The 26,462-nt window shown below is 56.7% G+C and overlaps 1 protein-coding gene across 1 annotated transcript in view; it reads left to right on the top strand.

Moving 5' to 3' along the window:
- The first annotated feature begins 2,897 nt into the window (after positions 1 to 2,897).
- Positions 2,898 to 26,462, top strand: part of LOC144931441 (uncharacterized) — a 31,163-nt gene continuing 7,598 nt past the window's right edge. The window contains exons 1-8 of the mRNA XM_078855269.1: positions 2,898 to 3,044; positions 6,397 to 6,485; positions 7,486 to 7,605; positions 8,502 to 8,595; positions 8,951 to 9,075; positions 9,883 to 9,947; positions 10,316 to 10,388; positions 11,552 to 11,920. Of these exons, the coding sequence (XP_078711395.1) occupies positions 2,969 to 3,044; positions 6,397 to 6,485; positions 7,486 to 7,605; positions 8,502 to 8,595; positions 8,951 to 9,075; positions 9,883 to 9,947; positions 10,316 to 10,388; positions 11,552 to 11,920 (1,011 nt within the window). The 5' untranslated portion in view covers positions 2,898 to 2,968. The remainder of the gene's footprint in view (positions 3,045 to 6,396; positions 6,486 to 7,485; positions 7,606 to 8,501; positions 8,596 to 8,950; positions 9,076 to 9,882; positions 9,948 to 10,315; positions 10,389 to 11,551; positions 11,921 to 26,462) is intronic.

The raw sequence follows: 26,462 nt of genomic DNA, 5'->3' as shown, positions 1-26,462 counted from the left end.
TAAGAGAGACAGTATGTATGTGTAACAGCATGAGAGCATTTCAACCTTTTGTGGGCGGTGCGGTGTGGGGGGGGGGTGCACACAGGCTGAGGATTAGATACTATGCAGGAGAAATGCCGAATGTAGGCGGGAAATGCTAGCGCCACATTGCGTTGACAAAACACCACGACACAACACGAAACAAACACCTTGCGTACACAACTCACACTGATGCAATAACAAACATGAGAACCAATGCATCCGATTGAAGGATGGACAAATTGGGGCCCCATGCCGTCACCACAGCTCAGGATCAGGTCTCCACGATGCCTGTAATTAGTGCGCTGGGTCAACTCACGGAACGCATGCATGACAGTGGCACATGTCCACCTGTTGCGACTGCTCTTTTAACAACAGCCTCGTGGCAATAACGCGCATGGGTTTTGTAAAGTCCCAATAACCATGAGAGCCGAATGACACAGACAAGGTCATTTCACCACCACCGTATATTCAAACAACGGTGAGTGTTTACGGGGCGATTTGTTCCAGTAGCGTTCGCCAGGCGTCGTCGTGCTTCTAATACCCACAATACATGAAGACAGTACATACCAACCGCATACTGTGGGTGATAAAAATAATCAACAGTTCTAAGGAATCATCATCGTCAGCCATGGTGTATCCAATGCTGGATAGAAGGCTGCCCTCCGTCTTCGCCACCCCTCGTCTGTCGTGCGATGCCACAACCCATCTCGCTTCTGCATCCCAGGCTCATCTCGGAGCTCCGCGTCCGCGGTGGGCATCCTCCCGGGAGTGATTCCCTTCTTTGGCTGAAATTCTATCACCAGCAATCGTCGATTCAAGCAAAATGTCTCTGGCCAAGTCAGCAAATGTTAACGGTCAATGTGATGTCTCTAGCGTGCATTGTTCTCTGATTTGTGTTCCTCTTTCCAGTATGCAACTCGCCATGCTTTCCTGTGTTCTTTTAAAGATTTAGTTTTTATTTCTTTGACAATGTTTGTGTTTCTAGTCCGTATTATCACCACAGATCATTTTACACTCATTAGAAACTTCCGCAAGGTACACCTGGCCTCCTGGGGAACATGCCAATGTGGACCCAATGTTCCACGTTCACTGGTCTATTGCATTCCATTACAAATAAAGAAAAAAAATCCTTATCATCCTGCTTTCATTTGCATCTTTATTTAATAAATTTGATCCATGTTTTCCTTCAATAATTACCCTTGATACACACCGTGTGACATCATCATTCCCTGCTGTGTACCTTCCCAACCATTAGTTTAAAGTATAAGATTTTACAAAACAAATGAAGACCTACCACTTAAAATGTAACGTTACTTTAAAACAAAGCGGCCTCTTGTTTTGTACGTGATATTGGTTTGTATTACGCAGTGAGGCACACGGTTGATTGGCGCTAGTTGTGTTCACGTTCTCGATGGGTGAAACATTTGCGTGTCTGGCGAAGTGAGGGCATCACTACACAGTTTATTGTGTTATACAAGTGAATACGCTTTTTATATTTTTAAATGCCAGTTGCTGACCACAGGCCAAAAACGCCAAGCGGCCAGCAACAAACAGCACAACGCATCTTTTAAAAGGGGCGTGATTAAGGGTAACCGTGAGGTCATTTCGAGATAACTGTGAGATGACTGAGATAAACTGAGGTTACCATGAGGTCAGTCTAAGATAACCGTGAGGTCACTGAGATAAACTGAAGTAATCGCGACGTTTCTCTGCTTCCATTGTCTCGGGAGTTGGCCCGCCACACGGGGCAGGCAGAAACACCAAAAGAATGGAGGAAGCCAAAGTCATCGCAAGAGCTTCCCTCCAGTCACAGGCAGGGCCGGGTTAAGGTTGTGTAGGCCCCTGGGCTCCAGGTACTGGGAGGCCTCCAGTAATATTTTCTAAAGGAAAACAAAGTTAAAGAAAAATGCAATTTATTTTTACACGGCTAACAACCAATAAAATTCAGCATTCACAAATTAAACAACTTTTCACTCAATCTCTGGAGGCCCTTCCAGCTGGCGGAGGCCCCTAAAGCCCCCACGCCTTGACCCGGCCCTGGCTACACGACATTATCCCGCTCATCCTCCATCTCCAAGCTGATGATGATGATGATGGAACGTGCCCGAGCGAGCAATCAGAACATCATCAGGGCGATGCACACATCTCCTTCATACATCCACAATTAACAAACACTAGCCAAGGCAGTGCCACTCTGTGGCCATGCAACGCCAAACTACGGACCCACATTATACCCCACTGCAAACTGCGCTCCTTTCACCGATGAGGAATCGCCAAACTCCACGTCGTGGAGCAGCACATTTCACAGTGGCATAACAATAATAATACAATAATAGGTTTTACCCTTGCTGGCAATAAAAGAGGTTAAATGTTGACTTAAAGCTTTTGTGACTGCAGGAATTCATATGCTTTGGGTCTTTCGGTAAAGTCACGTAGATGGTTAAAAGAAAATAACAAAAAACTACGACGTTTCAATCACAACACAAGTGATCTCCTGATGACGATCGCTTGTGTTGTGATCGAAACGTCGTAGTTTTTTGTTATTTTCTTTGAACCATCTACGTGATTTACCCAAATAATATAAATGAAAGAGTTGTTAAGATGTTAAAACACCTAACAGAAACTTTTTCAAGGTATCATAATGCAAAAAAGGGTAAACCCTATTCTCATATTTGGTACTGGCAAGAAAGGTCCCAACGAATGTAATAGTTTACATGAATAAAACGTCCTTGAAACAAGTCCTTCTCAGACCGCTTGTTCCCGAACATTGATGCGGTCATAAACCACCTAGCTCCTCCCACCGCCTCCAAGCCACGCCCACACTCCGTAGAGCCCGCCCCTTTCCGCGCTAAGCCCCTCCCCAATAGAGGCGCCCCCCGCCCCCACCGAGAGCCACTGTCGCAGGGGAGTGTGGGAGCCACAAGCAGCGTGCAGCACAACAGGAGCGATGGCCGCCTTCATGGACGACAGCGCCGATATGGAGTCTCTGGACGACGTGGCGAAGCCCCAGTCCTACATCTTTGGTGAGCGGTGGGCAGAAGGAGCGGGCAGCTGGGGCAGCAGCAGCGAGAGGCGGGAGCCGACCTGAGATAAACTCTGGGTAGAAACCCAGTGGTCGCTGCACGGTTTGATTTCATAGCGCGGATAAGATTAATTTTGCTTCGATTGGCCGTTGCGCACCACGCGGGTGATTATGTCCGTGCCGTGATTGGTTGATGTCCGTAAAGGAACCAATGGGTGGCGCAAGTTCGGGTGGTCGTTGCCGATCAGCGCTGGGAAATGTAAAGAGGCCGCGCGCGAGGCACATGGTCCGCGGCCTGCGCGCTCGCGGGGCCTCGGATTGGCCTGGCCGCGTGGCCGGAAAGTGGCCGCCTCTTGCCGCAGGGCAGAGTCTTAAGAAGCGTGTCTCCCTCTCGAGCTCTAGATTGGATCCGAGCCCTCGCGCCTATGCGTGGTGGCGACACGAGTGTCGTTGCCGTGGAGTTGTTCTTTTGTAGCTTGCGAGCTACTTTTAAAGCCGCGTGGTGGGGTATGTGAACACGTGTCCACCCGGCCCAGCTAAACTTTAGAACGGTGTATTGTGGACTTGTGCAAAAATGCATGGAAGATGTATGCTTATTTATTTGTCTTTGAGATGGATATCTGCGCAAAGCGAGTTAAATAATATTATTTATAAGCAGCGTATTTAAAAACGTTTAAGTTGGAAATAACAGAACCGGTTGAATTTACCATCTTATTTGGTGATGCTGCTGCGTTGGCAGTGATTCACAATACATTAACTCGTTCGTCGCACATTTTTCATTTAAAGGCCGTATTATTGCTTTAATAAATACATATATAGTGAAAAAAACCGTTGCTTTAAATCAGGCGAGAAACCCTGATCCCAGTCGACCATACAAACGGAAATGGCCATGCTAATATACCGTAATGGGTAATTGCATAGTAATTAGGAATGTAAGTGTGCAAAAGTTTCACCTTGGCTTGCATAAAATTTGTGAGGGTTAAATTAATGACGCCCAAAAGCCTCTGAAATGATATAGTCTCAACATAAAATAAAAAGTATTTCTTAAACACAGCGTGGAGGACACGTGGTAGCCGGAGGCTATCGACAGTACAAGCTGTCGTACAAGAGTTCAATATTATACACTTAATCAGTCGGTGGGTGGGCTGGGCACGTGGCCATCGTAGAGCGGTTTAAATCTTAGACTCGATGCTGCTGAGAGTATGCACTCCCAGAAGATCGTGTGGCTGATTACAAGTAAAAACCGACCGGTTTCGACATACTGCATCTCATCATCAGTCGGGGCTTGTTTTTTTTTATCAATGCCGGTGACCTGCTGATCTTCGAGGCAAGGAATAGGGGACCCCTCTCTTTATGCTGGAGGGGTCCAGGTTCAACGCAACAGTATAACGTGATGTATCACTCGAGCTATGACGCTCATGATTATTTTGATTCAATTTTTGAAACCGCTATATGATGGCCACGTGGCCAGCCCACCCACCGACTGATTAAGTGTATAATGTTGAACTCAAGCTTGTACTGTAGATAGCCTCTGGCTACCACGTGTCTTCCACGTGCGCTTTGCAACAACCAAAAATTACTGACCCGTTACTAAGAATTCACAAAGCCATTAAACTCACTAAATCTGGCATTCACAGTGTACTACTCGCCCTTAAATGTACCGGAGCACTTTTACAATTGCTGCTAGTGAATAATAACGCTTCTGCAACTTCTTAGGATGTTAGTGCCGTATATTGCAGCCGAAGAAAGCTTTGGAAATTCGTGCATTAGACAATACATTCTCGACATTAAAACCGTTCTAACTATGCGTACGGGCTCGCATTCATTTCCGTTTCATTCTTATAGTGTTTGATTTCCTACTATCGCGTATCGCAACAAGGTTAATATGAAATGAACCTCCTCTGGTTCGATTCGTGCCCGCGGCTACCGGCTTGGCGCGCTTCGCCTGTGCACACGCGCGCGTCTGCGTGATGGCGTCGTCTGCGTGATGGCGTCGTGTGCGTGATGACGTCGTGTGCGTGATGACGTTCGCAGCGCCGGGGCTCGTGCGTGGTGACGTCACCCACCACCGCGGCCGCGTGAATCACCACGCGCGCGTTTTTTGTGGAGACGGAAGCCAATGAGCCTAAAGGGGTGGCCGCGGGGGGGGGGGTCGATGAACAAATCGTCTCTTTAGTTCGAGACATCTGGTGCCAGGAGTCACTTTAACGAATTCAACATTTGTATTAAAAATATCCAACCTTGTGTTCGAGCATGGACCACGCGTGGTGGTATCATTAAAAATCGGTCGATTTCCGTGCCTTTATTCATTCTATCGGCAAAGCCACGCCCAGTTACTCCATACATGGGCCTAACGCATTAACAAGAATGTATCATTCATTCTGTGGCAGATGCATTTTATGCTGCTCCAAGGCTGCCATTCTCAATACTACGTTAGACAAAGTGTTGCTGCCTGCCTGGAGGGTGGGGGGCACGGACGGGCACGTTAAAAGGCCGTGTGTGCTGCTCGTATGTTGAATAATGGTATTTAACACATCCTAATTAATGTATTAAATACATTCATAAATATATTGCCGAAAAGCAAACCTTTAATCAAACACTACAACAAACAGCGTATGCTACAGCCACCTGCACGTGGACTACGCACGCCATGGCAATCGATCGCACACACGATCTTACCAGAATTAACATCTGTGAAACAGCGGTGTATTTTATAACTTGTCAAACGTGGCATATGTATGCGTGTATGATAATGGAACATGTTTAATACCTGTTGACTTAATGATTTAATACCTGTATTCAATTGCTGCAGTAGTCGGATTACGATGTTTTTTGTTACTGTAGCAAACTGCTGTTGCATTTGATTGTATTGTTTTAAATGCGTTCGTTAATTATCTCTCCGGGGTTGATAAAATAGTACCACTTTCTGGATAAGTCAACAGTGGTTGTCTTGTGGATAGACTCCCCCCTGCCATAGGAATGTGGAATTTCTACCACGGGGTCTGCAGCGCTGTAAACGGTAGATGCGCAACGACAACTCGGTTCCCATCACTTTGACTTGTTGCACGGAGAGATGCGTGCTGGGAATTACAATGACAGAGAGAAAGAGTACAACATGGATCATGCGCTACTCTTTAAGGGAGACGCGAGTGGGTTTGTGCAGGACGCGTAGTGGCTAGAAGGGATGATGGAAGAGATCGGTGGCGGGTTGACAGCTAGGAATGCACTTTGCCTTGGCTCCGTGTTTGATCCTAACCGTGCCTCTCTCTTTGCCTTGGCTCCGTGTTTGATCCTGACCGTGCCTCTTTCTTTGCCTGTCCTCCGCGTGCGCCACCGCCCATCTCTGGGCTCAGGCTGCGAGCTCAACGCTGCCAAGAAAGTGTACAAGTTCAACCCGGAGGACGATGACGATCACGCGGAAATGCACCTGATGCTGAGTTCGGTGAGGCTGCAGCCCGTCCACCTCGCGGCTACCTCAAACCGTCGCTCCGAGGAGCTGGCGCCGAGTTTAACGATACCCTAAATCTGAAACTTCGTACAAAAAATGTAAAAAAAAACGTGGGGCCTGGCAGAGCACGGAGTATGCCCCCAGGTGGCCCAGCGAGAGAGCGAGCGGCTTGCAATCGGAAGGTCGCGAGTTCAAATCCTGGTTGGGGGTTTGATTAGGCCCATCGTCCCTCGGGAGTTGATACAATGAGTAGCACTTTGTCAACAGTGGTTCTTCTGCCAATAAACTCACCCCCGTCATATGAATGTGGAATTTCCACTTGGGCCTGTAAGCAGGAGCATCGTGGGGTAGGGCAGGTGGTGGGAGTGGCTGGTTACCAGTGGCTAGTTGGCATGCTCGTTGGGCTCTGCCGAGGGTGGGTGAGACGAGGGTACCGTGTGTGGCTGGTTGACTATAGGTGGAGCTCGCACTCAGGGCTGTTGAGCTCGTTTGGCTTGGGGACGGGCCAGCGGTCGTAGCTGGGGGGCTAGTTGGTTGATGTTCGGGAAGAGCCAGTAATTCGTGTCTGGTTGGCGAATATCTGAAACGCAGTCGGCAATCCATGTAAGCGGGCAGTGCATTATTATTATTATTCATGGTCCCGACGGCGTACGAGATGGAAGCTTCTGGCGAGCGGTGCCAGTGAGGCCGAGGTGGAAGTGGTGGCCCCGTCATTGGCGAGGGGATCCGCTTATAGCACCGCAGTGGACGTGCGCTCCCGCAGGTGGCGCTGTGACCCCACGAGACATTCGTGGACGCGTGGCGGCCCAGTGCCATCCAGCCAGACCCCCCATAAACAGCCCCATCCCTCCATCGTGTGGACATTCAATCACGGTTAGGGGGGCGGGCTGGGGCGTTGGTGAGTGATGTGGCGAGTGACGAGGTGTCTGGGTGAGCGAGTGACGAGGTGTGTATCCTCGCCCCCCCCCCCCGTGACCGCGTGCGTGCCCCCCAGGTGTGCGTGGCGCCCGAGGCGGAGGACCGTTTCCACGTGTTGGAGGTGACCACCCTGGGCAAGGGCGGCAAGCCGGTCACCATCCCCATCGCCACTCTCAAGCCGTCCGTCCTGCCCTCGGTGAGACCTGGTGCCCTCGCGTAGTCGTGCACGCGCACACTTACTTTCAAAAGAGCGGCGCCACGGTGGCGTGATGTTTACTTACCGCGCCTGGTATCCGGGAGGTCCTGAGTTCAATCCTGACCCTGACGCCTGTTGTATATTTGGAATTTGCGTGTCTCTCTCTCCGTAGTCACTTGGATTTTTCTTCGGGTCCTCCGGTTTTTCCATCCGATTTAGAAACATGCTTTTAGAGTATTTTCGCTGCTGCTCTACATTTTCACGTAAAAAGCCACTTTGTTGCACTATCGTTTGTGGCCGGGTTGCTTCTGAAAAAGAGCTACATGGTGCAGTGGGTCTTTCCTGGTAAAATAAAAGAGTTAAAATAGTTTTAAAAATAGCATGGCAGTGCTTTAATTTAAACCGCGTCTGTCTCTCTGTGTTAGCGACCCAAAAAATATTTCCACACTCGACCAAAGCACATTCAGAATACCTTTCAACACAGCTGTGGCAACTGTTTACGTGCGCCAGAATATACCGAGTGAGAAACTATCCCTTGGGGTTTGCTCTTTTGTGCCCTGAGTGACCGCGTGGTAGAGTCACCGCACAGATTAGGAGCGGTGGGCCAGTGGTTAGCACACTTACCTACAAACCTTGTGACTCGAGTTCGATTCCCACTCATGACCAATAACTGTGGCAAATGTTTGAACTGGTGTTGGTCCTGACTTGGCCTCAGGTGAGTCTGAGTGCTATGTAGACAACAGCACTGGGAAGACAAGGGCGGCCACACATGGCGTTGCCTGCCTGCCCCAACCCCTCATCGGTGCACCCTGCCAGCCTTCATAGGCGCACGCCATCAGCATTTGCCCTGACAGTCTGTTAAAAGCTACGCGGGCGATCTTTGTGTGTCGGTGCAGCTCTCGCTCTCGGGGTTCGACCTGGCGGCTCCCGTGGTGCTGACGCTCAAGTGCGGCTCAGGCCCAGTCTACATCTCGGGGCAGCATGTCGCCTGTAATGACGCTCGCACGCTCACACACTCACACTCGCACACCCGCTCACACTGTCACCCACTCACTCACACGTTCACACTCACACTCGCTCACACTGTCACCCACTCACTCGCACGCTCTCACACTCGCACACTCGCTCACACTGTCACCCACTCACTCGCACGCTCACACACTCGCACACAGTTACCCACTCGCACACTCACTCACACTGTCACCCACTCGTACGCTCGCACACTCGCACACCCGCTCACACTGTCACCCACTCACTCGCACGCTCACACTCGCACACTCACTCACACTTGCTACCCGGTGTAGCGATTGTTGGCATGTCTCGAGCCGTCTGTGTCTGTGGGCAGATCCCTGCAACGATTTCCACGACGACGACGACGACGATGATGATGATGACGAGGAGGAGCCGCCGAAGCTCGTGCCAGCGCCCAACAAGCGGCCTGCGCCCTTCAAGGTGCCGCAGATTGCCAAGGTGAGAGGAGAGGTGCGCAAGCGAGGAGGAGGAGGCACGACGTTTGCGCAGAGATTGCGGCGACGGGTCACGCGCGTGAGCGAGGGCGCGCGCGTCAGAGTGTTTGTTGTGTGGTGGGCAGCGGTGGCGTTGCGGTTAGCGCGCTGCGCTCCGAACCTGGCGACTGAGTTCAATTCCTGCGCACCACAGCTAACATCGATGACCATTATCTGGGCCTCCCCGTGGTCGACTATCTCCTGCGGTGTGTAAACATCAGTGGCCTGGCAACTTCCGTTGTCTCTGTGAGAGAACATACGTGCAGGGGAGCGTGCAGTGATGTGCGTGGTCATCGTGCATCACGCACCACTTTTAAGATCTTTCACAAATGTGCAGTTTTTAGTAATTAATGACGAACTCATGGTCTTCAATTCGTTTTGAGCTACTTTTTAATACGTTATATAATACATTTTGGAAACAAAATGGACGACAAATATATAAAGATTACATTGTATAACAGGCTGGGTGTGCACCACGGGGTCGTCTTTGGCCGACCGACGCCAATCTCTCCCTCTCTCTCCCTCCCTAACTCCCCCTGCCTCTCCCTCTCTCTCCCTCTCTCTCCCTCCCTGCCTCTCCATCTCTCTCCCTCTTTCTCCCTCCCTGCCTCTCCATCTCTCTCCCTCTCTCTCCCTCCCTGCCTCTCCATCTCTCTCCCTCCCTAACTCCCCCTGCCTCTCCCTCTCTCTCCCTCCCTGCCTCTCCCTCTCTCTCCCTCTCTCTCCCTCCCTGCCTCTCCATCTCTCTCACCACACCCTCTCCCCAAACCAGAAAAAAACCAAGCTGGATGAAGATGATGAAGATGATGAAGATGATGATGACGACGATGACGACAGGTGATTGGGGGTTGTGCTCCCTGTTTCCTTATGCCCCCTCTCCCTGTGTTCTCTTGTCTCTCTCCCCCTGCCCCTCTCTTCTCTTGTCCCTGTGCCCCTATCCTCGTGTGCCCGGTACACTAATCTAGTGACATGCGCGCAAATAAATAGTGATCGCAGTTTGTGTCATGGTTTCATGTGACCATTAGCCACTAGAGGCCGTTTCACTCATTACAGACTTGAGATGAAAGTAATTGAATCCAAGAATCGGTTTGCGGCACGTGCATTGTGCGAACTGAGCGGACCCCAGCCACCCCCCGTGTGTTCACGTGGTGTCATGCCGCGCGGTTGAACGCGCGCCCGAGTAACACCGTCTGTTCCGTAAGCAGCTACGACGACGATGATGATGACGACGATGATGAAGATGAGGAGGAGGTGCCCAAGCAGAAGGTCCTCGTGAAGGTGAGTGGAGGCTCCCCCCGTTCCTTGCCGTGCATTCCGGGTATCGGAGGCCCGTGGAGAGAGAGAAGCCGTGGGGCGCAGGCCACGGTGGAGACGACACGGGCCCCACGGCCTCCGCTTGCGGCCTCAATGTCGCGCGATCGGCACTTTTTGCATAGATTCACGGTACGAATCCAGCGGCCTGCCCTGATTGATACTGCGAGTGCAATAACCGTGAAAATACTACGCACCATCGGCTTCTCCAGTGGCCGCTAAAGATTCCGCGTCATGGGACCCGGTGAGGCTTTCTGGGTAAACGAGCGCAAAGAAACCAACAACAACTCCTTGGTTCAAGGGCAGTGGTGGAACATGAAAGGGCTGCTGCGGTTCGCTTGTGCGTTATCGCCGCGTCTGGGAGAGCGCTGCGTGTCTCCCACCGCGGGTGCACGCGCGCGATCCGTCGGGCCCAAGGTCCCGGGGGTAGGGAGTGGTGTAGGCTGCAGGTGGCCGTGCACTTGCCCACCACCAGTCTGCCACCTCGCCGCCCCCTAAACCGTGGGAAGCCGCGAGATAAACGCAACGCCGGCCGCGGTGGCGGCGGGCGTACGGTTAGAAGCGTAGTGAGTTCTAATTAGCGGGCGGCCTAATCGGCACGGGGTGATGAGATCCGTTCTGCAAGGGTGGAAGGACGCGATTGCGTGTGGGACCACCCCACACGCACTGGCGCACGTGTGCACCAGGGAGCCGTGGGTGGCGGAGCTTGGCAGTGCCGCCACCACCTGGTGCGGTGAGGCCCGTGCCAGCCCAGCCGGTGCCCCCTCCACTCCCCTCCCCCGGCGTGTATCGGGTGCTGCAGCGGCAGCAGCAACAACAACAGCGGCAGGAATTGGAATTTGTGTCACATCTTGAGATGCGATCCATCTCGAGACTAAAATGAAAGATGGGAACTATGGGAGAAGGGAGGTCTGGGTGGGCTGGGGTCAGGGCAAGGAGATGCTGGAGAGAGAGCAACGCTGCAGCACAGCCCGGGATGACGCAACGACCACCACAACCACGACAAGCCACGGGGGTAGCCGGGGCAGTGAGGGCCAGGGCCCTTCTCTGTGGCACTGTGGTGTTCCCAGCGATTGTTAACAGTGGCCGTTTGTGTGTCTGCGTGCGCGCGTGTGTGCGTTTGTGACAAGGCGCCCACCCTGGGCAAGGCTGCGCCTGGCCCCAAAGTGAACGGCACCCCCAACAAAAAGCCAGAGCCGGCACTGGCTAAGACGCCAGTCAAGGCAGACAAGACTCCAGCAAAGGTGGTAAAGACACCGGTTAAGGTGGACAAGACACCGGCAAAGGTGGACAAGACACCGGCAAAGGTGGACAAGACACCGGCAAAGGTGGACAAGACACCGGCAAAGGTGGTGAAGGCACCGGCAAAGGTGGACAAGACACCGGCTAAGGCAGAGAAGACCCCAGCCAAGGCAGCGAAAACTCCTGTCCAGACGGAGCAGGCGTCCTCGAAGGAAGGCAAAGCGGCGTCAGGGCTCAAGACACCGAAGAGCGGCGCGGTGAGTGTGACGTGTGGGTAGTCGGGTGGGTCATGGCGGCAGTGAGTGTGGCGTGTGGGTAGTCGGGTGGGTCATGGCGGCGGTGAGTGTGGCGTGTGGGTAGTCGGGTGGGTCATGGCGGCGGTGAGTGTAGCGTGTGGGTAGTTGGGTGGGTCATGGCGGCGGTGAGTGTGACGTGTGGGTAGTTGGGTGGGTCATGGCGGCGGTGAGTGTGACGTGTGGGTAGTCGGGTGGGTCATGGCGGCGGTGAGTGTGGCGTGTGGGTAGTCGGGTGGGTCATGGCGGCGGTGAGTGTGGCGTGTGGGTAGTCGGGTGGGTCATGGCGGCGGTGAGTGTGGCGTGTGGGTAGTCGGGTGGGTCATGGCGGCGGTGAGTGTGGCGTGTGGGTAGTCGGGTGGGTCATGGCGGCGGTGAGTGTGGCGTGTGGGTAGGCGGGTGGGTCATGGCGGCGGTGAGTGTGGCGTTGCCAAGCGGCACTTGGCCGGGGGGGAGAGGGGGATGCCCAGGGTTCGCTAGAAAAAGGGGGGGCTGAGGAGTGGGGTGGGGGGGGGGCGCTGGCTCTCCGGCGTAACGAGGCGGCCGCAGAAACGTAAACAGTTTGGATTGGACGGCTGATTAATGAGATCGCAGCCTCGGCTTGTTTGTGCCTCCGCGGCGCGCTGGACGTTACAAGCGACCCGAGGCGTCGCTTTCACCGCCGAGGGGGCAGTGCGGGGGAGCGAGGGGCAGCCCCGGGGAGCGAGCGGGGCGTTTGTCGGGGGCGGCCGCCCTGAAGGCGAATCGATGGGGAGTGTGGGGTAGGGGTCGGTGTGGTGGGGTGGGGGTCGGTGTGGTGGGGTAGGGGTCGGTGTGGTGGGGTAGGGGTCGGTGTGGTGGGGTAGGGGTCGGTGTGGTGGGGTAGGGGTCAGGGTGGTGGGGTAGGGGTCAGGGTGGTGGGGTGGGGGTCAGGGTGGTGGGGGTCAGTGTGGTGGGGTGGGGGTCAGGGTGGTGGGGTGGGGGTCGGTGTGGTGGGGTGGGGGTCAGGGTGGTGGGGTGGGGGTCGGTGTGGTGGGGTGGGGGTCGGTGTGGTGGGGTAGGGGTCAGGGTGGTGGGGGTCAGTGTGGTGGGGTGGGGGTCAGGGTGGTGGGGTAGGGTCAGGGTGGTGGGATAGGGGTCAGGGTGGTGGGGGTCAGTGTGGTGGGGTGGGGGTCGGTGTGGTGGGGTGGGGGTCGGTGTGGTGGGGTGGGGGTCGGTGTGGTGGGGTAGGGGTCGGTGTGGTGGGGTAGGGGTCAGGGTGGTGGGGGTCGGTGTGGTGGGGTGGGGGTCAGGGTGGTGGGGTGGGGGTCGGTGTGGTGGGGTGGGGGTCAGGGTGGTGGGGTGGGGGTCGGTGTGGTGGGGTGGGGGTCGGTGTGGTGGGGTGGGGGTCGGTGTGGTGGGGTGGGGGTCAGGGTGGTGGGGGTCAGTGTGGTGGGGTGGGGGTCAGGGTGGTGGGGTAGGGTCAGGGTGGTGGGGTAGGGGTCAGGGTGGTGGGGGTCAGTGTGGTGGGGTGGGGGTCGGTGTGGTGGGGTAGGGGTCAGGGTGGTGGGGTAGGGGTCAGGGTGGTGGGGGTCAGTGTGGTGGGGTGGGGGTCGGCGTGGTGGGGTAGGGGTCAGGGTGGTGGGGTAGGGGTCAGGGTGGTGGGGTAGGGGTCAGTGTGGTGGGGTGGGGGTCGGTGTGGTGGGGTAGGGGGTCGGTGTGGTGGGGTAGGGGTCAGGGTGGTGGGGTAGGGGTCAGGGTGGTGGGGGTCAGTGTGGTGGGGTGGGGGTCAGGGTGGTGGGGGTCAGTGTGGTGGGGTGGGGGTCGGCGTGGTGGGTGTGGGCGGTAAGGATTGGTGTGGTGTTTGCGTATGGGTGGTGGGCGTGTGGTGGTGGTGGTGGTGGTGTTGTTGTTGAGATGAGCGGGGTGGTTCGTGTTTGGGGTGGGTAGCGTCGATGTTGTGGGACCCATGGGGCGGTGTTTGTGTTCACTGTCGTTTGAACATTTTCGTGACAAAATTAGCCAACATCCTCGCATGCAAACAGCGGCGCTTTACAATTAACAACCATCAACAGCGAGCCCCATCCATCCGGCCGTGATTCTTTACTCATTTTGTTTATTTTAAACACATGGCGGTTAAGTTTTGGACACTGCCGCTACGATTCGTCCTGCTCTCTGGGCTTCGGTCGCGGAAGGTTTCCTCGCCTGCTCTTACGCACGCGCCGCCCGCAGCGATCGTGGCAGCTGCGGTCATTATGTAACATTTAAATATTTATTAATTCATTTATTTCGCGCAGTTGCTGAGCCCAGGGCCCCGAACGTCAAACGGGCAGCGACAAACGGCACCGTGGCAGATGTACCAGGCAGACGTGTCACGCATCTCTTCAATTGAGCGCGGTTGTTGCAAGAGCTCGGAGGTGGGGGGAGAGAGACGATGACGACGGGAGAGGGAATTCCAGTGGAGAGGTGCGAGAGGAGAATGCGAGGTGACCTGCAGAGTGGAGGTGGTGGTGGTTAAACACAGCGAGGTGACCTGCAGTGTGGTGGTGGTGGTGGTTAAACACAGCGAGGTGACCTGCAGTATGGTGGTGGTTAAACACAGTGAGGTGACCTGCAGAGTGGAGGTGGTGGTGGTTAAACACAGTGAGGTGACCTGCAGAGTGGAGGTGGTGGTGGTTAAACACAGTGAGGTGACCTGCAGTGTGGTGGTGGTTAAACACAGTGAGGTGACCTGCAGTGTGGTGGTGGTGGTGGTTAAACACAGTGAGGTGACCTGCAGAGTGGAGGTGGTGGTGGTTAAACACAGTGAGGTGACCTGCAGTGTGGTGGTGGTGGTGGTTAAACACAGCGAGGTGACCTGCAGTGTGGAGGTGGTGGTGGTTAAACACAGCGAGGTGACCTGCAGTGTGGAGGTGGTGGTGGTTAAACACAGTGAGGTGACCTGCAGTGTGGTGGTGGTGGTGGTTAAACACAGCGAGGTGACCTGCAGAGTGGAGGTGGTGGTGGTTAAACACAGCGAGGTGACCTGCAGAGTGGAGGTGGTGGTGGTTAAACACAGTGAGGTGACCTGCAGAGTGGAGGTGGTGGTGGTTAAACACAGCGAGGTGACCTGCAGAGTGGAGGTGGTGGTGGTTAAACACAGTGAGGTGACCTGCAGTGTGGAGGTGGTGGTGGTTAAACACAGCGAGGTGACCTGCAGTGTGGTGGTGGTGGTTAAACACAGCGAGGTGACCTGCAGAGTGGAGGTGATGGTGGTTAAACACAGTGAGGTGACCTGCAGTGTGGAGGTGGTGGTGGTGGTTAAACACAGTGAGGTGACCTGCAGAGTGGAGGTGGTGGTGGTTAAACACAGTGAGGTGACCTGCAGTGTGGTGGTGGTGGTGGTGGTTAAACACAGTGAGGTGACCTGCAGTGTGGTGGTGGTGGTGGTTAAACACAGCGAGGTGACCTGCAGTGTGGTGGTGGTGGTGGTTAAACACAGCGAGGTGACCTGCAGAGTGGAGGTGGTGGTGGTTAAACACAGTGAGGTGACCTGCAGTGTGGTGGTGGTGGTGGTTAAACACAGCGAGGTGACCTGCAGAGTGGAGGTGGTGGTGGTTAAACACAGTGAGGTGACCTGCAGTGTGGTGGTGGTGGTTAAACACAGTGAGGTGACCTGCAGTGTGGTGGTGGTGGTGGTTAAACACAGTGAGGTGACCTGCAGTGTGGAGGTGGTGGTGGTTAAACACAGCGAGGTGACCTGCAGAGTGGAGGTGGTGGTGGTTAAACACAGTGAGGTGACCTGCAGTGTGGAGGTGGTGGTGGTTAAACACAGTGAGGTGACCTGCAGTGTGGTGGTGGTGGTGGTTAAACACAGTGAGGTGACCTGCAGTGTGGTGGTGGTGGTGGTTAAACACAGTGAGGTGACCTGCAGAGTGGAGGTGGTGGTGGTGGTTAAACACAGTGAGGTGACCTGCAGAGTGGAGGTGGTGGTGGTTAAACACAGTGAGGTGACCTGCAGTGTGGTGGTGGTGGTTGGGTTGTTGTGATCTGCAGTGTGGTGGTGGTGGTGGTGGTTAAACACAGTGAGGTGACCTGCAGTGTGGTGGTGGTGGTGGTTAAACACAGTGAGGTGACCTGCAGTGTGGTGGTGGTGGTTGGGTTGTTGTGATCTGCAGTGTGGTGGTGGTGGTTAAACACCGTGAGGTGACCTGCAGTGTGGTGGTGGTTGGGTTGTTGTGATCTGCAGTGTGGTGGTGGTGGTGGTTAAACACCGTGAGGTGACCTGCAGTGTGGTGGTGGTTGGGTTGTTGTGATCTGCAGTGTGGTGGTGGTGGTGGTGGTTAAACACCGTGAGGTGGATGAGATGAAACAGCACAGTCTGGTCGACCCGAGTGCTCAAGACGGGTGCAGGAATCAACGAGTGAAGTTCACAGGAATTGGTAGCAATAGAAGAGTGACGAGCGGGCGACTGACCGGAGTGAATTGGCGAGCGCTGGACCATCGGTCACCCCGACTAATGCTTTACTCTCATCGGTGCGGTAGAAGCCGCGTGCAGCTCCACCCTGGCCGCGTACGACGACACGATGCCTCTTCCACCTTTGGCCAAATTTATGCGGCCGAGTGAAGCTCGGCTTTCACACAGCCAGCCCGATGGTTCAGCCTCTCTCCGCGTGCACCACCGGTCGTCGGTCAGATACCGATTAAATCGCCGCACGCTGCTGCACGTGCCTGATTGCTGAACCTTATAGATTTCAATTAAGATAAGAAAACCTTGCCCCCCGTGGGTGCGCACCGTCACACCTCCCGAGTTCGATTCCCGCTCACGGGCCACGCATCGATTAGTAGCGAATATCTGAACCGCTGCTAAGTGAATTGGGCCTTCAATGAGGAGCCACGGCGGTGTGTTAACATTTGTAAAGCAAAGGCGGCTTTGCTTGGTCCTGGCCACACCCCCTCGTGCCCCGTGCCGGCCTTCCTATGTTCTCACTAACAGCACTTGCCCCAGCACTCCGCTAGAGGCTATGCGGGGGAATCTTTCTCTTTGTGACGCGTACACCCACGATTAGCTCGAATTAGTGTTCCGCACATCACATGGGACACCAACACAACAAGCCCCTCTGTGTTAATTTATACGGTGCCCTGTCACCTGGCCAGCGTGCACCCACCCAGTTGTTTTGGAACAAGGATTGGAAATGGCGGGCTGGTGCACCGCGCGGTGAGTCGCCAGAAACCCCAGGATATCGGGGAACCCGCGGAGCGAGCGGTTGACCTGCGGCGGTGTTGGCGACGATTAGTCTGCGAGCGTGGTGACGGAGACGCGGTGACGAGACGGAGCGATGAGCTCGGTTCATGCGCAGGAGCCGGATGGGTCGTTGCACCGCAAGGACCATGAGAGGTGGCGACTGCGGTGGCTGCATTGGCGGGAGGCCTTCATCCCGCGGTGGGTTGTGACCGTAGCCTCTGATGATGATGCGAGTGTCGTTCCGGCCTGGAAAAGGGGGGGGGGGCGGTGGGGTTTGCGACAGATGGGTTGCAGTAGTTGGGGGCATGGCCAATGGGAGGGGGGGCTGTCTGTCCGCTGCGGGCCCCCCATGGAGGTCACGGCCGCCCTGCGTTTGTTTTTCACCGTTTGACACGAGCCACTTGCGCTGAGCGCTTGAGCCCGCCGCTCCTGCGACAGCACCGCAAATATTTACGTTTATTCGCCGGGATCGCCTCGTTCATAATGGCCGAGCCGTCCAAACGTTCTCCTTTTTTCTCTGCGCTCCCTCCCTCCGTCTGTCCCTGCCAGCCCTGCGTTGTGTCATCGGCCGGCGTAAACACTCGGCCTTCGTAAATCATCTCGGGTTTTTATTCGCTGCTGTTTTGTTTTCTCTCGAGCGGCGGTAGGTCGGGGGGTGAGGGGGAGGGGGGTGTGTGGGGGGCGGCCGCCGGCTTACCCGTGTCCGCCACGTGCCGGGCCTGATCACCCCCGCACCGCGGACACGCGTGCCGCCAGTGGTGGTGGTGACGATGGAGTGGTAGGCATGGTGTCTCCCCGCCGGTGGTGATGAGTAGGAGGCCTGGTGTGCCCGCACTGGTGGTGACGGGCGTCTGGGTTGAGCGCGAGGGCTGAGTTTAAACCGTCGCTAGGGTCAAAGTTGAAGGTCACTGAAGCTGGACAGGGTCCAAAGTGCGCCGTGTTACAAAGTGTCTGGCTTGGCTGTGACGAGGAAACTGTGAGGTTGGGAGTGGTGAGGAGACTGTGAGGTTGGGGGTGGTGAGGAGGTTGGGGGTGGTGAGGAGGCTGTGAGGTTGGGGGTGGTGAGGAGGTTGGGGGTGGTGAGGAGGCTGTGAGGTTGGGGGTGGTGAGGAGGTTGGGGGTGGTGAGGAGGCTGTGAGGTTGGGGGTGGTGAGGAGGTTGGGGTGGTGAGGAGGTTGGGGGTGGTGAGGAGGTTGGGAGTGGTGAGGAGGTTGTGAGGTTGGGGGTGGTGAGGAGGTTGGGGGTGGTGAGGAGACTGTGAGGTTGGGGGTGGTGAGGAGGTTGGGGGTGGTGAGGAGGTTGGGGGTGGTGAGGAGGCTGTGAGGTTGGGGGTGGTGAGGAGGTTGGGGTGGTGAGGAGGTTGGGGGTGGTAAGGAGGTTGGGAGTGGTGAGGAGGTTGTGAGGTTGGGGGTGGTGAGGAGGTTGGGGGTGGTGAGGAGGTTGGGGTGGTGAGGAGGTTGGGGGTGGTGAGGAGGCTGTGAGGTTGGGGGTGGTGAGGAGGTTGGGGGTGGTGAGGAGGTTGGGGGTGGTGAGGAGGCTGTGAGGTTGGGGGTGGTGAGGAGGTTGGGGTGGTGAGGAGGTTGGGGGTGGTGAGGAGGTTGTGAGGTTGGGGGTGGTGAGGAGGTTGTGAGGTTGGGGGTGGTGAGGAGGTTGGGGGTGGTGAGGAGGTTGGGGGTGGTGAGGAGGCTGTGAGGTTGGGGGTGGTGAGGAGGCTGTGAGGTTGGGGGTGGTGAGGAGGTTGGGGGTGGTGAGGAGGTTGGGGGTGGTGAGGAGGTTGGGGGTGGTGAGGAGGTTGGGGTGGTGAGGAGGTTGGGGGTGGTGAGGAGGTTGGGGGTGGTGAGGAGGCTGTGAGGTTGGGGGTGTTGAGGAGGTTGGGGTGGTGAGGAGGTTGGGGGTGGTGAGGAGGTTGTGAGGATGGGGGTGGTGAGGAGGTTGGGGGTGGTGAGGAGGTTGGGGTGGTGAGGAGGTTGGGGTGGTGAGGAGGTTGTGAGGTTGGGGGTGGTGAGGAGGTTGGGGGTGGTGAGGAGGTTGTGAGGTTGGGGGTGGTGAGGAGGTTGGGGTGGTGAGGAGGTTGGGGTGGTGAGGAGGTTGTGAGGTTGGGGGTGGTGAGGAGGTTGGGGGGTGGTGAGGAGGTTGGGGGTGGTGAGGAGGTTGGGGGTGGTGAGGAGGTTGGGGGTGGTGAGGAGGTTGTGAGGTTGGGGGTGGTGAGGAAGTTGGGGTGGTGAGGAGGTTGTGAGGTTGGGGGTGGTGAGGAGGTTGGGGGTGGTGAGGAGGTTGTGAGGTTGGGGGTGGTGAGGAGGTTGGGGTGGTGAGGAGGTTGTGAGGTTGGGGGTGGTGAGGAGGTTGGGGGTGGTGAGGAGGTTGGGGTGGTGAGGAGGTTGTGAGGTTGGGGGTGGTGAGGAGGTTGTGAGGTTGGGGTGGTGAGGAGGTTGGGGTGGTGAGGAGGTTGTGAGGTTGGGGTGGTGAGGAGGTTGGGGTGGTGAGGAGGTTGTGAGGTTGGGGGTGGTGAGGAGGTTGGGGTGGTGAGGAGGTTGTGAGGTTGGGGTGGTGAGGAGGTTGTGAGGTTGGGGGTGGTGAGGAGGTTGGGGGTGGTGAGGAGGTTGTGAGGTTGGGGTGGTGAGGAGGTTGGGGTGGTGAGGAGGTTGTGAGGTTGGGGGTGGTGAGGAGGTTGGGGTGGTGAGGAGGTTGGGGGTGGTGAGGAGGTTGGGGTGGTGAGGAGGTTGGGGGTGGTGAGGAGGTTGGGGTGGTGAGGAGGTTGAGGGTGGTGAGGAGGCTGCGTGGCTGTGAAGGAGTGCTGAGCGGATGTTCCAGGATGGGGGTGAGCGCAGGAGTCCGCGGAGTTCACAGGAGTGGGAATTAGCGCCACGGAGGCGGTGGCTGTCAAACGGTAATTAGTTGAAAGTTAGGCTCGAGTAAGAGGGAGGTTTATTTTAAAGCCCGTCTTGGTGGTAAAGTGTAGGCGGGTTCGTTATAAACCACCGGGGCTGGGTTGCAACGGGGGCGGCGGGGGGGAGCTGGGATTAAACTGTGGTTTATGTTTCAGTTGGTCAAGTTGGGGTTTCCCGTCTTGCCGAGGGGTGAGCCCAGCACGGGGAGGGGTGGGGTGGATGGGGGGGGGGGTCAGGGAGAGAAACCGCGCGCGGTGAATTGAGAAGAAAAATCCTGGGGGTTTTCAAAATAATTCTCAGCTGCACCGAGGATTCGTTTCACGGCCGCCGCTGAGCGTCCGGGCGGGCGGCGCGCCGTATATTTTCATTTCACGCAACCCCCCCCCCCCCCTCCGATGAATAAGGCGGCTTGGGTAAATACAGATTAATTAAAATCAGGTCGTTGAGTCCGTGTCAGGCCGAGAGGAGAGTCGCGAGGGCACGTGGGCGGCCGTGACCCCATGTGACCTGGCCGCCTCCCGGCAGTCGGCGCGTGGCCGTCGGCGGCTCCCGGGAATCCCGGTGAGCCTCTCCCGAGCGTGGCCGCCGCCGACAGCCCCCGCCGCCGCTACCCGCGCCACCAACACAACCACGGCCACCGCCGCCGCCAATGCGATCTCCGCCACCACTGGCATCGCAACTACCATCGCCGCCGCCACTACCACCGCCATTACAATCATCACCGCAGCGGCCTCCGCCGCCGCCGCCCTCGGCACTGCCACGGCCCCCGTAGGCACGCCCGCCGTGCGCCCCTCGGGTTCGCCGCGGGGGTGGGGGAGGGGGGCTGGGAGCGGGTCGTCCCGGCCCGCACCCCCCCCCACCACCACCACGTGAGACCGGGGGCGCTCCCCGCACGACGCGCGGTGACCCCCGCGGGCAGAAACCCGCCGGTGATGAAAACATCGCGGCACTCCTCGTCCCTGCCGCTGCGGCTGCTGCTTTCGCTGCTCGGTATGTGGATAATAATAATAGTTACAATAAAGAAATAAAATATAAAAACAGCGGCGAAGAAACGCCCCAAAATGTTGGAGCGTGTTTAAAAAAAAAAAAAATCCGCAGGGCAGCATCCGGCGCAGGGCGAGAGGAGCGGCGGCCACATGGCAGCACGGCCGCCACGCGCCAGCTCAAGAGCCCTCCTCGTAATTAGCGGCAAATTCTTCATCAAACGACGACGTGTTCTGGACTTCCCGCTCCGGCAACACCCCCCCACCACCACCGCTCTCACCGTGACCCGGGGCGCTGGCCACGCACCGACCAACCAAGTTGTTTTCACTGCTCGCACACGTGTGCTTGCTAGTGTGTGTGTGTGCGTGCGTGGTAGTGTGCGTGTGTGGTAGTGTGCGTGCGTGGTAGTGTGCGTGCTCACGTGTGTGTATGTATGCGTGCGTGCTTGTGTGCCGCTCCCACGAGCCGCCCTGCAATGTAATGGCCAGGCCAGCCGCACCGCGTTGTGCCCTGCTCTGCCAAGCGCACGTCCCGGCCACAAACTGGGCACGACCACCTGCCCTGAACCAGAGCTCTATTTTTAACCCTAACCATGTCTCAACTCTCCCCCGACTCTTACCTTGACTCTCACCTTGACTCTCACCTTAACCCAAACGCACTCACCCATGATAACCATCACCCTCGCCAGAGTTATTATCTCAAACCATAATGTTAACTCCAGTCCTCACCATAATTCTTAACAGCATTCGGCCTAATCGGGAATCTAACCTTAACGCCGGCAGGACGAGGGCTGGGCGGATGGGGGGGGGGGCGGCGTGGTCTGTTCCGTGCGGTCCCTTTGAAGTCCGATCGTGCGGAGGAGCGGTCGAGCGCATCTTGGCCTGGCACGCGCACGCACGCACGGGCACCATCGCGATGCTCGCACACGTGTGCGCGTGCGTTTGTGCGCGTGTGACTAATGTCTGAGTTTGACGAGGAACGCGAGGAATGGAGCGGGCTCTGTGGGAAATGTTTGGCGTACCTGACACGTCCCATTGACGCGCCGCGCGAGCGAGCACGGGTGCGCCCCCGCCCACAACCCCCCAGCCGCCGCGGCGCTCCGGCACATCTGCGCGTGCCGGTGGTGGTGTCTGGGTGGGAGGGTGGGTCCCGGTGCGTGCACGCGCGCATGCGTGTGCGCTTGTCTGCGTGTGTGCACGCGGCAGCAGCAGCAGCAGACGTCTGGCTGGGTGGGTCCCAGCTGTGTGTCGCTGCTTGAGTGGTGCAGCGTTGTGCGTGTGTGCGTGTGTGCGTGTGTGCGTGTGTGCGTGTGTGCGTGTGTGCGTGTGTGCGTGTGTGCGTGTGTGCGTGTGTGCAAACCGCACGGTTTGCCAACTCCACCGTTGTCTCATTCTGCCGCGGTTCGTTGTCCCCCTCTTTTGGAGGAGGGGTGGGGGAGGCCTCCCCCATGGCACCCCCCCCCCGCACCTGCAGTGCGTGCGTGGCGCTCGTCTCTGCTCGGCCTGCAGATGTGGTGGCGTGATGGGGCAGCGGGTGATGTGTGTGGTGGGGCGGAGGGTCGGTGTAGGGTGGGGGGGGAGCAGAGCGGGCGAGTGGGCGGGCGACGACACGTATTTTTGTTTGGTTTTGTTCCCTTGTGCAGCTGCTCAAGTTCAGCAGGTGCTGCGGATGGCGCGTTGTGTAATGGCGCGCTTGCGCGTGTCTATCCGCGTCGGCGTGTGTGTCGGCGTTTGCCTGTCCCGTGTGCGCGTGCGTGTTTGTCCGTGCCCGCTTGTCCGTACGTGCGTGCGTACGTGCGTGCGCCTGCCAGCGCATGTGCACGAGCAGGGCAGCCAGCGCCCTGCGGTGGGAGCGAAGGGGTGGTGGGACAGGCGGGACCCGTTCCCCGCCCCCCCCCACCGCCTCCCCATCCCCACCGCCCTCCCTCCCTCCCTCTCCCGGCGCGGGTAATTCCTAGCGTTCCTCCTGCAAGCGGCCACTTCCCGTGCGAGCTGCCCACATTCCCTCCCGCCCGTCCCAGGGGACGTCTTAACCTGCTGTGCCGTTAGGGGCAGCCCAACACGGCCCCCCCCCCACCACCACCGCCGCTGCCGCCTCATCGGCCCACGCCACCCGCCCCCCTCTCGCCGTCATTGTTATATTTTATTTGGTAACATTTTCTTGCGTGTGTCTGCACATTTTTTTCCCCTCTCTCGGTTCGGAGTTATTTTTTTGAAATGGCGAGCGCGAGTTGTTATTACTACCGCCACTGCCATCGCCGCCACTACCACCGCCGCTGCTGGTGGAAAAGTGGTTCTCTCCGAGGCCGAGCGCCAATGGGCAGAGATGCTGACAGCGAGCACCAGCGGGGTTGCCCACGCCAAAGCCTCGCACCGATTGACAGCTCCCACCTCACCGTGGCACGACCGGCAACCGACCTCGAGAAATTTGTCGGAGGGCCCAAGTGGCACAGGTGGTACGGGGTCAGCGGGACTCCCCCCCCCCGTAATGCAGGAGCGGGTGTCGCTGTGGATGGAGTGGTTGCGGCGCGTGCGCTCTTGTGGTGTAGGTGAAGTGGTTGCGGTAGTCGGCTGTGTAGCGTTCTCCCTGTGAGGATGCCTGCGGTTGCTTGGCGGTTGTTGTGGCACCCGTAATGGTAGCGGATGTGACAGTGGTTCTGATGGCTCGTGCTTGTGGTGGCGGCGCTGTACGTGGTCGTGCTGGCAGACGCACGCACCGTGGGGGCCGAGTCGTTTGGTGTTTGGCCCGCGAAGTGAGAGTCTGAGTGCGTGTGTGTGCATGTGTGGGGAGTGGTGGTGTAGTGGTTAGGACACTGAAAAACAAACCCGACGACCCGAGGTCGACTCAGCCTTAATTGAGTACCTCGTGCAGGCTGTAAACATCAGCAATGGGGAAACAAAGGCGGCCGCGGCAAGGTCCTAGCCACCACCCACCCTCGTGCCAGGCTCTGGAGGTATTGCTCGCAACCGCACTTTCCCCAACAGTCTGCTAGAGGCTCCACGGGGGATGTTTCGCTGCAGGTGCAATGTGAAGCCCTGTGCCGGCCTCACCGCCACTGATGGGAGTTGGAGCGTGCGTGTTTTCTGTGTGCGTGCGTGTGTGTACGTCGTGTTTTTGACGCTTGTCTTTGTTATTGATGCCGTGTGTGATGTGTTGGGGTGTTTTTGGAGCTTGCTCGTGCGTGCTTGTACGTGACGTGTTTTTATTTCTGTTTGGAGTATTTTCAGCTCGCGGTCTTGATAGTTGCGGTTATGGTTAGGAGTGGATTTTGTCGAACTCTTGAGAACTTAAGAGGCCAAGATGAGTGTGGGTGAGTGAGCGTGTGTGTGGTGGTGTAGCGGTTAGCGCGCTGCGCTATGAACCTGATGACCCGGGTTCGATTCCCGCTCACGGCCAGCACCGGTGATGATTATCTGAACCGGTCCTGGGCCTCCCCTAGGTCGACTCGGCCTCAAATGAGTACCCGGTGCGGTGTGTAAACATCGTCACTGGGGATACGAAGGCGGCCGGGCGTGGTGTTGGCCACACACCGCCTCGTGTGCCGTGCCGGCCTTCATAGGTGTTCGCTAACAGCACTTGCCCCAACAATCTGTTAAAGCTGCACGGGGGATGTTTTTGATGGGTGATATGTTGGGTGGGATGTTGTGTGCGAGTGAGGTGATGAGTTGAGTGAGTGAGTTGATTTTGTCTAACCAGGTGGAAGCGCTTAGAGACCAGGATAGTCTCATGTCCAAAAGTCACCTGGCTCCTCCACCACAGTGACAGAAGCAAACTCGAGCGTGTAACAAGTACCACCACCAAGAAGCAGATCAATCCCTGTGTGTGTGGCGTGTGTGTGTTGTGTGTTGCGTGTTGCGTGTGTGTGTGGTGTGTGTGTTGTGTGTGCGCGTTGTGTGTGTGTGGTGTGTGTGTTGCGTGTGTGTGTTGCGTGTGTGTGGTGTGTGTTGTGTGTGCGCGTTGTGTGTGTGTGTGTGTTGCGTGTGTGTGTGTGTGGTGTGTGTTGTGTGTGCGCGTTGTGTGTGTGTGTGCGTTGCGCGCATGTGGAAGAAAGCTGCGAGACGTCTGTGCAGCCCATGGGCTTGTAATCACCAACACGCCGTTTTGGCATCGGCACATCCACACAACATCACGGGTGCACGCCGGTTCAAAGCAAGAACATCTGCTGGACTATAAAGTGACGGAACAGCGATTTCAGGCCCATGTTCTTGACACCAGGACCTGCCGTGGAGCTCATCTGCCCACCGACCATTGGCTTGACATTTATTAGATGCGAATAACATATAGTTCGAGAGGCTTTTAATGACTGTACAGGAGGAATTTCCATCTGGTACAGATACAACGGGAGGCTGATTGATGCCCGGTTGCGGTCGAGGGATGGCTCCCTACTGGTCAAACATATTTATGTTTATGATCTGGTAATTGCTGCTCATGCTGAGAAGGAATTGGAGAAGCTGCTGCTGAATCTGGAGTGTGCTTCTGAGCGGTGGGGGCTTCACCATTGGCCCCCCAAATATCAAAGCACCTGCCTGGGTATTTCATGTCATCAAATGCTCCCTTCCCTCCACTCCCCATGAGTGAAGGGGCAGTTGTGTTTAAGTGTACGTACCGGGCTGTGTGCTTATGACCAGCTCCGGTTTGGCAGCGGAAGTCTCACTCCAAATCAGTCGAGTAGCATCTTTTCATCGGCTGCGTAATGCTGTTTGGAATCTACCTGGTCTTTTGCTCCATACAAAGCTCTGGGTCGTCTTGGCTACAGTCATGCCCTCCCTGCTCTATGCTTCCAAAACGTGGAGCCCTCTAAAGTAACCTCTGCATCACTGAAACATTTGCGCATGGCTTGCCTACGATCCATCCTGGGTTTAACCAGACTGGATTGTGTGAGAAGCTAACAGATGCTCATCAGTGAGCTCTTTTGGCAGGTGAAGCTACTTTTTGCGGGGTCATGTATCCTACATGCCCAGCCACAATATGCCCCAAGCAGCTTCTGTTTGGTTGGATAGAGGGGGCTAAATGGGTGTGGCACAGGTTACTGAAGACACGGGCTGATGTGGTACAGGAGGATGTGGCGCTGAGTGGCCTTACCGATGACTGGTACCAGCAGTGTCAAGATCAACCTCTGGAGGAGGTTAGTGAAAGATGCTGCTGAACGGTTGGAGGGAGTCTCCCTCCAAAAACAGCGGAGAGCAGAGGAGCGATGCTCACAACAACGAGCAGGGCGGCGGGTGGCTAAAGCACAGCAAGTCAACACAGTGGGGAGCACAGGTGGTGCATCTATTCGTCATCTCCGTCAGCCCATGGTCACCTGGGTGTGTCCCGTGACCTGTCGGTGAGCCTTCGACACGTGTCCTTCAGAGTGCACCTCGCCTGGCACAAGTGCCGTGGTGACGTCACAGCCACTTGGCTGGAAACAGCGGTTGTTTTTGTTGTTGGCAATGCGTTACGTTTGTGGTGG

This window comes from Lampetra fluviatilis, chromosome 4, assembly GCF_964198595.1.
Source record: "Lampetra fluviatilis chromosome 4, kcLamFluv1.1, whole genome shotgun sequence".
Taxonomy (NCBI): Eukaryota; Metazoa; Chordata; class Hyperoartia; order Petromyzontiformes; family Petromyzontidae; genus Lampetra; species Lampetra fluviatilis.
The sequence above is the reverse complement of the archived record's forward strand: the minus strand, read 5'-3'. Positions and strand labels throughout refer to the sequence as shown.